The 12,079-nt window shown below is 38.7% G+C and overlaps 1 protein-coding gene across 1 annotated transcript in view; it reads left to right on the top strand.

Annotated features, from left to right (window-relative positions):
• Positions 1-12,079, top strand: part of DTNBP1 (dystrobrevin binding protein 1) — an 89,691-nt gene that overhangs the window by 36,816 nt on the left and 40,796 nt on the right. The window contains exon 7 of the mRNA XM_074348132.1: positions 4,092-4,114. Within this exon, the coding sequence (XP_074204233.1) occupies positions 4,092-4,114 (23 nt within the window). The remainder of the gene's footprint in view (positions 1-4,091; positions 4,115-12,079) is intronic.

The raw sequence follows: 12,079 nt of genomic DNA, 5'->3' as shown, positions 1-12,079 counted from the left end.
TTTTATCAAGAATAGAATCCCATCGTTATAGCAGGGGCTTCTTTGAAGAAGCAGCTATCAAGCCACAGTACTTGATAATCAGAACTTGCTGGGTGTCTGTTGGGTCTGACCCTGTGCACCTGTGTGATCAGGACGGATGAGACTTGATCTCTGCACTCCCGGACCTCTGCAGCGTGCTTGTAGAGGTGATACCTGTGTGGAAGTCACTGCATTACAGGGCAGTGCACGAGGTGTTGTAACACTGATGGAGTTGATGCCATAGGAGTTGAGATAAGGTGAGCTCGCCATTTGAACGTGAAGGATGTCTTCATGGAGAAGATGAACTCGGATACTGTTTTACACTGATTAGTGTCATTGCCATTTCTAATAGTTTGGAGAGTGGTCAGAACTTAAACTCCTGCTTACCCATGCTTTTTCATTTGGCTAGCCGAGAGTATGACACAATGGTTACGAGTGAAATATCTTGCCATGTCCTCAATAAATGTTACCTATTGTCGTCAGTTACACTTAGCTTCAAAACTCAAATCAATCCTGGCTCCTCCAAGAAGCCTTTCCTGTCAAACCACGGTGTATGCGTTGCTCCCTCCTCTGTATTCCTGGAGAATCCTCAGCATGGCATTATAAGAGCACTAATCTATCACCTAGATTTCTGATTGCTACTTTACTTCTCTGTCTCTTTCACTCAAGTTCTTTGAGGTGATGGGATGTATATGTCCCAAACCTAGTATTATTTCTAGTGCTCAATACATTTTTTTGTTGAATGAATGATCGAACTGAAAGATTACATTCAGTGTAAGAAAATGGATATTATACAAGGCATGATATTTATCATCACGACAGTAGTGATGATGGGGAGAAATGAATGGATTCAGGATAGGTTTTGAGGTAGAATTAACAGGATTTATTGATTGATTGGATGTGGAGAAGGAGGGAAATGGATAAACCAAAGCTTGAGGAACTTGGTAATGCCACGAATTGAGGTGAGGGAGACTGAAGGAAGAACAGGCTGTGTTTTGCAGGTGTTGAGAAGCCCTCTCCGCTTCCCAGCAGAGCTTTCACATACGCAGTTGCATACGAGTCTGGACCTCAAAGAAGAGATCAAGACAGGATATATAAATCAGGAAGTCAGTGTATGGATGGTATCTGAGGCTACGTAGCTGGATGAATCACCCTGTGAGAGCATGTACGTTAAGGAGAGAAGAGGACCCAGGACCCAGTTGGCAGAACTCCAGCATCTAGTGGTCTGGAGAAGTAGCAAAAGACACTGAGGGAGGAGAAAAACTTTCTCAAGGAATCGCCAGCTTAGTCAAGTGCTGCTGAGGGATTTGGATGAAAGGTGAGAGTGGTCATTGCCTTGGGCAACATGATGATTGTCAGTGACCTTCATTGTGCAGTGGTGGGAAGTGGAAGCCAAACTGGAATAGGTTCCGGACTGAATGGGAAGTGGGGGAGTAGAAATCTGTAGGGAGCTAAACCCTTGAGTGGGATGCAGGGGACAGGAATCATGTCTTTCAGCTTTACGAGCCTTAGGTTTCCAACTTTCCAAATTATTTCACTAAGTCCCAAACTGAACTCATACACTTCCCTCCCAAATCTGCTCCTCTTCCTATGTTTTCTGTTAATGAGTTCACTTTCCTCTTAGTGATCCAGACGAGAGCCCTCATGGCTAATGTGCTCGTGACCTTCCTCCCCTGCAATTATCCCCATGTCACCAGTTTCACGGACTGTTGAGTCTTCTTGGCGTTTTTCAAGTTGGAATCCCTCTCTTCATGGCCATTGTGACTTATGTTGCTCTTGCCAGGCACCAGTCAGCTCTTCTTCAAACTCTTTTAATAGTTTCCTAAGGACTCCCCGCTTTCTTCTCCCCCTTGTCAGTACATCTATCCATCTAGATAGATGCTAGAAGGGCCTTCCCAAAGCATGGCTTTGAGCATGTTATTCTCCTGCTAAAAATAAAACCACATCCTTTAGCCTGGCACTCAGAGCCCTCTACCTCTTTAACCTTATCTTCCCCTACTTTGTCTTCTTTCAGTCTGCGGTTCTGAAGTATTTGCTCTTTCCTAGAGATAATCCGCACTGCATGGCCTCCGTGCTTTCTCTTTCCCTGTATCTCTGCTTGACGCACCTTTCCTTCCCTTCTCTTACATCCTCTGTATTTCCCAGTGCTGTGACCTCTGACCTTGTGGAGTCAGCCCTAAAAATTAGGACATTTCAAGGCTTTCAGTGCTACTGCTTTCCTTGATCAGTTTTTGAAAAGTCCCATAGTACTGATTTTTACTTTAAGCCACAGTTGTCTGTGCCACCACTTCCTCAGCCAGTCTCCTTTTTCAGGAATTGGGTACAGGAATGATTTACTGTCTGAAAGGACGTTTCTTGGAAGTTTGATGAACAGCCGTACGTCATGGTATTCTGTAAACAGAGGTGCCTAGAAGGAGTGCCCCGCTTGCCTCCCCTCTTTTCTCATAGCAGCTTCCTGTTGCTTTGATGAGGCAGCCAGAAGGTTGGAAGGTAGGCAAGGTAACTCCCACAGAAGGTTCCCTCCACTGGGCGATGACACTGGCTTCTTTGCTTTATGGTTGTTGGTATTTGAGGGCAGGAGTGGGGAAGAACATCTGTGAAATCATTACTCTGCATTTCACTGTTTAAACAAGATGCCTCTTTGAAATTTTGCTCATTGCGACATATCTAAAAGACGGAAGGCAGACGCTTTTTAAAGGTTATAATCAGAGAAAAAAGAATTACTCATTAGAATGTTGAAGTGACTGTTCCATCACCTTTTCCACCGATCGGTGGCTTTAGGGAATTGCAAATGTGAGGGCGTCAGTAAGAAGTAAATTGAAAGCATCTCCTCAATCGTTCTCTTACAGTACGTGCCGCCTTTCTGTTAAGCCTGTTTCCGCTTTCATCCCATAACTGGACTATAAAGTAGGTTTTAGGCATGTTTACTTTGTACCTAATCTTTTTAAGAACAAAGTTTGACTGTTGGCTGAAGGGACACAACTGCACCTTTTTTTTCTTTTTTAAAGGTAGAATTGAAAATTACATTCTTTTTCTTAGTTAATGAACTCTGGTGCCGGAGCATTATTATCATGAGTCGGTAGTTTTAGGAAAGAAAGGAGCGAGATGACCATGTGATTTAAGAACCTTCACTTGGCTGTTACAAGGATATGATCTGCTTGGCCTTTCGGTGGGCAGCTTGCCAGGTCCCCCGGCCAGCTGTTCGTTGTAGTCAACTGTTTTGGAACATGAAGGGTATTGTAATTAGCAGTGTGGGATACTGATTTGAGATTTAAAAATAGCTCTAGATTTTTAGTAAAACCTAGCATGTAAATAAGAGATAAGTATCTCATATTTTGAGTAGGATGACAAACTTTCCTGAATAAACTTACCTCCTCAAAATTACTTTTTATTAGTACTGATAATGAGGAAAATATAATTACAAAATTATGAAGGAAAACCTGAAAAAAACGTGCTACTGACATCTTTGTCAAAAATGTTTTATGATTGGTCATCTGTTTTCTCCGGCTGTACATTTCCCCAGGAAACTTTGTGTTTCAGCATCCTTAATTGACACTGACAAAATTACAAACCAGAGAATTTCCTGGAGGCTTGGTCCTTTGTGTCAGGATGAGCTGTGGACTTCAATCCTTTGATATATACTTTCCCCTTTCATTTAGAAGGGGAAATAACTGCTCTTATTCTGGATAGTTAATTAAAGATCTTAAAATATTGTATTTATCAAAAGAGGGAAAAATTGTTAAGAGGTTTTATAAACTGATTCTTATATATACTAGAAGATTCATAGCTGGCATTAAAATGCTGTGTTTTCTTATAAGTGTTTCATTGTTTTAATAGTTTAAATTTTTGTAGAATTTTTTTGGTGCCATTAATAGGGTAATAGCAGAAAAATTGAAAATAGTGGCTTTAGGCTAATTGTATTGGTAATTTCAGTAAAGCATAATTGACATGTGAGCATCCAGGAATACCACTCTGGGCATTTAAAGTACATAAAATTCGATTGTAATCTAAGAGCAGTTTCCACTGGGAATAGATTAATAAATTTACATTTTCTTTTTTTTTTTTTTCTACAGGAAGGAACTTGAAACCTTCAAAGGTAATTTTGTGTTTAATTCTTCACTTTAAAGTAGATGAGAGTTAATTGATGTCAGATGTTCTCTCTTGATGAAAGAATGCGTTCCTTTTTCTTTAAAACAAGCAGTTTACATCAAAAAATAAGAGTTTGCTTAATACTGGTTCTGTAAATTTTATTTAATCACAAGTGGTTTTGATATTCTTTTTTAGCTGTAGCACATGTACCAAGTGCGAGTTTCTGCTAATGACCCTCATAAGTAACATGTTTGGATGGCATGGGGCTAACTTTGAAGTTGCTGAGAATCGTAGTTTGGGAAGATTCTGATTTCTTTTGTGCAGAGTCTGAGCCACGTGGAGAACTGTGGTGGTAAAGGCAGAGGTGTGTCCCTGCAGCTGACCCAGCAGCCACCTGAACCTCCTGCGAGGTGTCGGTGCTGGGTCCTGCTCTGCCCCCATCTTGTAATCTTGGATAAGTCTCTTTACTTCAGGCTCAGTTTCTCCATCTGTATAATTAGAAGCTTTGATGAACTATATTCTGAGATGCTAAAAGTGCCCAGCATTGCTTTTTAATTTTAGGGAACTTTTGCAGGTGGGGCACTGAAGATTAATTCTTGGCCATATTGACCCTTACTGGTCATGGAGAAACATGAGTGAAAAACAGGGAAAACTGCAAACTTTTCAGCATCTCAAAGTGCCTCCAATTTGTCATTTTTCAGTTACTCGTTAGCAATAAAGTAGTGAAATCACTATTCTCAGAGAATTTCAGTAACCAAGAAGACTTTGAATTTTGCTTATTATGTTTCATAGATAAGCTAGTATTAACTTTCAGATTTACTGAATGGTTAAAGATTTTCCAGTATACATTTACAGTTGACTTGTTTCTGTGTGTGATGTTTGGTTGTTTTTAAGAAAAAAATAACTAGCCCTCAAGATAAAAGGTATAAAGGTTTATTCCTATTATGACTATAATTGAACAGACTTGTTTTGGCCAGATAACTGTTAGGCTGACTGCAGTTGTATAAATGATTAAGTCCATGGCCAGTTTGTTGAAGGCAGTGTTAAATGGTTGTCTGATAGAATGTATTATCATGGCTATCATTATTCTTAATCAATCTGTGAACCACAACTCATGTACATTATTTTTCATCAGTGGTTTAAAATAAGATTTGAAATCCTCATAAAATGATCTTTTCCCTCTCATTCTTGCTCTTAGTCTGCTAGCATCCTGTTATATCATGTTAGGAGAAGAAAAAAGAATCAAGTTAATATTAAAAGACAGGCAGGGACACAGATTATGCAAAATGTCAACTTTGCTTGCATCTCAGTACAGAGGCTTTTTTTTTTTTGTATGACAATATTGCCAGAAAAAGAAGAGACCAGCAGTTTGCAAAAAGGTTAGGTAGTGTTATGTATTACCAGATAGAATGATTCAATTTATACTGAAATATCTTGTTTATACACACGTCCCTAATTATGCACAATGTTTAACAGCACATCTAACTCACCCACAGGCCAATTAAAGCCCTTAAATTTGAACAAACCCTAAACGATTATTGTATCATGTCTAGTTCTTTTTTAAGTACTGATTTTAATAAAAAATTCTTTCCTCTTGAGTGTTTTGCTAATATTTCAAAAGCATGAGTAGCATATAATAAGGAAAAAAAAGTAACTGCTTTTCCAAGTTATTAGTGGAGAAAAAAATCAAACATATTGCAACAGTTTCTTAGTTTTTGAACTTTGCTTTTGCCTTTGTTTTTCCTTTGTAGATTGCAGGGAAACAAAAGGTGTTTTACTTCCTCTAATTGTTTTCTTCAACTTGTGGTTTATTTAGAAGCTTTTTGCTAAGTTGGGGAAGAACTAACTTTTGGGGACAAAAAGACAAAATTAGTGAGATCCACTGAGTTCTGGGTTCTTCCTTCTGTACTCCATTGAGGTTAGTGAGTTAAGTTCACCTTTCACTTGTGAAATATATAGCAAATCTCTACAGTATTATTGAAGCTATTTGTTTATTTGCTTTTTTAAATATTGGCAACAGGAAGGTTTTCTCTATTCCCTCAAATAATACATTCCTTTAAACTCTTTATTAACAGTCACTTGACTATTATACACTATAAAAGGGAGGGTAAGATCTTAAAAATCTTAATTTTTTATTTCAATGGGGAAGGAATTCCATTATTATAACTACATGTATAGTAAGTAAGTTTTTCGCAGTCCTTAAAGACATAGGAAATTGGCCACGAGTAGACACATCTGTTATTTAGGGATTATTCATCATTTTTCCACTTTAATTTTTAAAATAGACTGTCATTTCATGTATAAATCTTAATCACTCTTAAGTGTAAGTCTAGAAATATTGTGCCACTGAAAAGAACAGAGAAGAGGCGACTCAGGATTGACTGTTGTTCTTAGCTCCATAACATTCCCAACTTAACATGGCTCTTTTTACCGTCACTTTAGTGCCTCACCAAATTAACTGTCATTCTCCCGTTTCTCTGTAAAACGTACTGACTGATACCACAGGGTGCTGAAGGCTGAAGGCTGATAGGCTACCTTCTTGCCAACACAGCCAGATAACTTCTCTCTACCCAGAGTGAGTTCTTCACTCCCAGGTTCGTTTACCCGTGTTATTGTTGTGCATATTATTGTAATATGCAGTTTAATTAAATTCATGTAAAATGATGAAACCTCACTGTTAAGGAGAACTGTTTATAAGAAAATTAAGTTGACTGCTTTGAAAGACTTAATATACATAAATAGCTTTTAATAATTGCTGCAGAAGGTATATTAGGAATTAGAAAAGATAGGGGGAAAATAATAAAAATTCTGAAAGATTCTGTACACAGGTTGTTTCACACATCTTAAATTCCTGCTCTGCTTTTAAAAATAGGCTAGAAATTTTATTCAGTGCAGTAGGGGTGGCTTACAAAAGAATTTTCACTCAGTGGACCTATACTCAAAGAATTCATGAATCAGACTATGGTTATATTGTAAATTAAAGTGTTTGTTTATGTGTTTTTTTTTAATGGATTCCTATGCTAACTGCTTTTTAAAAATGAAACAACCACTATAGGTTCCATAAGAGGACATCCATTGACATTTCCTCCTTAGTATGTTACCCAACTGTGTCAGAAATGTGCCTGACAGTGTGAAAACATGCCAGGATTTAGGAGTTAGCACTATCACAGCGAGTGGATCATCTTGAGAGTGTGTGGGGAAAGAGCTGATAACACTGTGATCACATTTAAGGCTTAGCTCTGGAAAGCAGAGCTGATGAAAGACAGGGCCAGAGTGATCATGGGAACTAGAGGAAGACCAAGACAATTTAGTGACTAGGAAGTCCAGAGAGGAGAAAGCTTAAAGGAGAATCAGTTATCAGTGATACAAATAATGTAAAGAAGTTGAGCAGAATGGGGACATCTTGCTGGATATGACAGTGAACAGAGAGGTGGATTTGACAATGAACAGATAAGAGCTATTTGTAAAGGGAAAATCCAGATTGCAAATCAGAAGTACATGAGAAATTAGGGAATAAAGGTGACATGAGCTTGACATGAACAAGATCGAGGGAGGTGAAATTGAAAATGTTAAAGGGTTGATTAAGATCTAGAGAAGATGGGGAAAAAAAATAACCAGATAGGTTATCCTTGGAGAGGATCCAGGGATATCTCTTTCTCTGAGACCTTAGAGAAGGAAAGGACGGCAGGTAATATGGGAAAAAGAATCTGTAAGGAAAGATAGTCTGAATTTGCAAGGCTAGGCTCAGAAGTAGAAATAAAAACCAGAACAAATGTGCTTCGGTTAACACAAAGGTGGGAATTGAAGAGAATGTAGGATGGATCAGCAGAGCCTGGTAATCTTGTGTGCTAAGGAGATTGTGATTAAAATGGTTGGCCATGGAACTCAGGCTGGAAAGGAGAGGCCTGCCTAGAGCAGTAAAAAATAAGCAAGCTGTGAGGTACCGGGCATGGCGGACACCCTAGAGATGAAAACCACTTCAGTGGTTGAGGTACATCTTGTGGTCAAAGAAAGAGTTTCAGTTTGAGGTCTCAGGTGAAGCAGTCCCAGTAATGGTGTACATTTGCATAAAAAGGAACTAAAACTGAAGAGGTCATCTGAGTCTGAGACTTCGCAGGCTGTTATGATCCTCCCTTTGACTCTTGGATGTGGATTATGCATACTGGTGGCTTGGCAGCTGTAGCACATTACAGATATGGATGTGATAGAGAGATGGTAGAATTTGCTGGTTCAATTCAAGCGTTAGCTGGTTCAATTCAACGTATAACGTGAAACTCCTCAGCTGCCATTTGGCAGTTGATAGGTCACGGAGACTCAGGTTGAATAATACTCTGTCCTTTGTGCTCAAGAGGCTGAAGCACTGCTGTAAAGCTTGTAGAAAGGCCAGTATATAATTTTAATACAAAGTAAAAAATATTAAAACAGAAATAAGTACACCAAGGTGGGAGTAATCAGCCATTTAGAGAGAGGTACTTGAGCTGGGTCTGACTGATGAGTGCTAACCTGGCTGCAAGGAGTAACAAGGACATTCCAGGAAGAGGAGAGAACAATTGCAGAGATGTTTATTTGACTTCAATAATACAAGCTGAAATTTAACTTCTTGTTCAGTGAGGGAACTACAGATAATTAGTGCTGAAGCATATGGTGTGTGGGGTGAGGGAGTGAGGGATGAAGTTGAGATGTGGGCGGGGAACAAATGATACACACACAGCCTTATATGTCATGCAAAGAAGTTGGACTTTTTCCTTTGGGCTAGTGGTCTCCAAAGAGGCATGTGAGTGTGCAAAATATTACGAGTGGAAAAGAAAACTGGAACTTCTACTTGTTTCTTTTTTATGTCATCCTTGTAAATTTAAATTTTTGTATGTATTCTATTATAAGCTAGTACAGGAATTGATGTATGATATATAAATATACACATTTGGGGTGCATGTTAAACGTTTTTGTTCATGGCGGAGGTGCGTGGTCAGAAGACTCAGAGGTTACTGTTGCAGCGCATAGAGACAAGGCAGGAGTAGGATAACCCAGACGGTTTTAATTAGGGTAGCAGGGTCCAATTTGTATTGTAGAGCAGGTTTTCTGGGATCCTGTAGAAGATGGATTGGAAAAGAGCCAGTCTAGAGCAAGAGAGATTTGTTGAGAAACTATTAAACATATTTGAATGAAGGCAGTAGTAGAATGGAGAAAAAGACCCAGATTCAAGAATCTAGGTAGGTAGAATAAAAATAATTTCATGATTGTTTTGAGGATTTTAGGATGACTAGAATTCTAGCTAGGACGTTTGGGTAGGTAGATTTTTTTTTAATCTACCAGCATATGTAATATAGGCAGAAGAGCAGATTTAGGAGGAAGTGGTAGTGAATTCTGTTGGTTTTTTGGGGAGGAGGTAAAAGTATCAGTTTATTAATGACCGCAGGCAAGTTCCCAATAAACCCACAAAAGTGTAAAACTTTTCAGTATCTGATAGATTGAGAAAGGCTTTTAAAAATAGTTTTATTGAGGTTTGATTTTTATACCACAAGATTCATCCATTTTTAGGTGTATAATTCAATGATTGTTAGTAAATTTATAGAGTTGTGGAACCATCATCACAATGCAGTTTTAAAACATTTTCGTTACCCACAACCATTCCTTTCTGCCTCTTTGCATTCAGTACCCTCTTGTATCCCCAGCCCTGGGCCATCATTAATCAATTTCTGTCTCTAGATTTGCCTTTTTTGAACTTTTCACAAAAAATGCGATTGTACAATATGTAGTCTTTTTGCTTCTGGATTCCTTTGTATTAAATTTTTGAAATTCACCCATTTTGTAGCATATATCAGTAGATTGTTCTTTTTTTTTTTTTTTTTACTACTGAACTAATATTCCATTGTATGAATTTATTACATTTTGTTTATCCATTCACTGGCTGATGGACGTTTGGATTGTTTCTACTTTTGGGCTATTGTGAAAAACGCTGTTAGAAATTTTCATGTGCAAGTGTTTCTGTGGACATAAGTTTTCATTTCTCTTGGGTATGCAGCTAAGCCTGGAATTTCTGGATCATTTATGTTGATCTTACGAACTTTAAAAAAAAAACTACTGAACTGTTTTCTGAAGCGATGGTGGTACTTTTTATGTTTCCACCAACTTCGCCTGGAGGTTGTGGTCTCTCCTCACCCTTGCCATCACTTGTTATTACTGACGCTGACATTTAGGTCTGTGATCCATTTTTTTTTCTTCCAAGATCCATTTTGAGTCAGTTTTTGGGTTTGTGCGATCTAAGAATCTAAGTTGTTTGTTTTTTTACATATTAATATTCTGTTGTCTCAACTATTTTTTGAAAAGACTTTTCTCCCCTATTGAATTGCTTTAGCAGTTTTTTGCATTGGTTTGCAGGAAACCAGTGGCCATAAATATAAATAAGAGTTTATTTCTGGACTCTCAGTTTTGTTCCTTATTGCCAGTACCACACTGCCTTGATTACTGTAGCTTTGTAATAAGTTTTGAAATTGGGAAGTATAAGTCCTTCAACTCTGTTCTTTTTAAAAATAAATTTGGCTATTTTAGATCCTTTGCATTTCAGTACAGATTTTTGGATCATTTTGTCTATTTCTACAAGAAAAGAGCATGCTGGGACTTTGATAGGGATTGTGTTGAATTTATACATCACTTTGGGGAGAACTGCTATCTGAACAATATGAGTCTTCCAGTTCATGAACATGGAATGTCTTCATTTATTTAGATTTTCTTTGATTTTTCTCACCAATGTTGTGTTATTTTCAGTATTACAAGTCTCACACTTTTGTTAAATTTATTCATAAATATGTTGTTCTTGACTGAATTCTGTCTTGAGCATATTCAATTTGAGATGTCTATGAGACTTTACAGGTAGAAGCGTCCAAAGGGTTGTTGGACATCAGGAGAAAGATCTGAGCTGGAGTTGGGAGCAGTCAGTATGCAGGTGGGAATGGGAGCTTGGGTTTGGATGCAGTTGCTTGTGGAGAGCAGGCGGGATAAAACTAAGGTGACATTTAAGAGCAATCTAGGAAGCACTAGAATTCACCAGACAGGCATAAGAAGAGACCTAGTTCCTTGTAGTGGAGGCTGAGAACAGTCAGGTAAGGGGGAGAGTGTGGTATCACTCAAGAAGAACAATTCAAGGAAATGTCAAGAGGCAGAGTCACCTTGTTGTGAACAGAACAGAGAGAAAGGTCATCTGAGAAGGGGCACGTGATATGTCAACTGAAAGCTAACTGGAGATGTCACCTGAAAGCTAACTGGAGATGTCACTGGGAGTAATTTCAGCAGCATGGGTGTTCATAAGTGGGGGTGGGAGCGGAAACCAGGTGGCGGGGGACTGGGGAGGCGTGGGGTGTTCTGCCTGGTTCACCACGGTGACCCTGGGTGCTCGGCACATTGGTACTTACTAAATACTTGGATGAAAGGGGAAGTAGAGCAGAGCTTTCAAAAGCTAAGGCTGAGGGAAGGAGGAGAAGAGAGGTTAGGGGAGAGGGTTAGGTTGAAGGGAGGAACATTTTTTAATCTGAGAAATTTGAGCGCTTTTGTATGAAAAAGGGAAAAGAGGCTGGAGAGGGAGAGGCTGAAGGTAGCAGAGTGGCTGATTGATGACGCTGTGACTCAGAGCAGACCAGAGGGAGTGGGGTGTGGAGCATACTATTCTGAAACAGGGGAAGACTGCTGACACGTATCTGTAACTATTGGAATTGTGATGATTTAAGAAACTTATTAAAAATACATAGCACATTCCAAACTACTGGTTAGTGTTGCTGAATTTGAAGGAACCTTTTGGCTAAAGCTATGTTAAAAATGAAGTGGGGGAAATTTAAAGATACCTTATGTGTTAAGAAACAAACTTTATTCTTAATCTTTATTACTTTCAGAATGCAAGGTTTCTTCTCTCTTTGGTATATTGCTAATGCATCTTCGTGCCTGGTTGACAGATTCAGATGAATTTAGTATATTTTCAGCC

The sequence above is a fragment of the Camelus bactrianus genome, chromosome 20 (assembly GCF_048773025.1).
Source record: "Camelus bactrianus isolate YW-2024 breed Bactrian camel chromosome 20, ASM4877302v1, whole genome shotgun sequence".
Classification (NCBI taxonomy): domain Eukaryota; kingdom Metazoa; phylum Chordata; class Mammalia; order Artiodactyla; family Camelidae; genus Camelus; species Camelus bactrianus.
The sequence above is the reverse complement of the archived record's forward strand: the minus strand, read 5'-3'. Positions and strand labels throughout refer to the sequence as shown.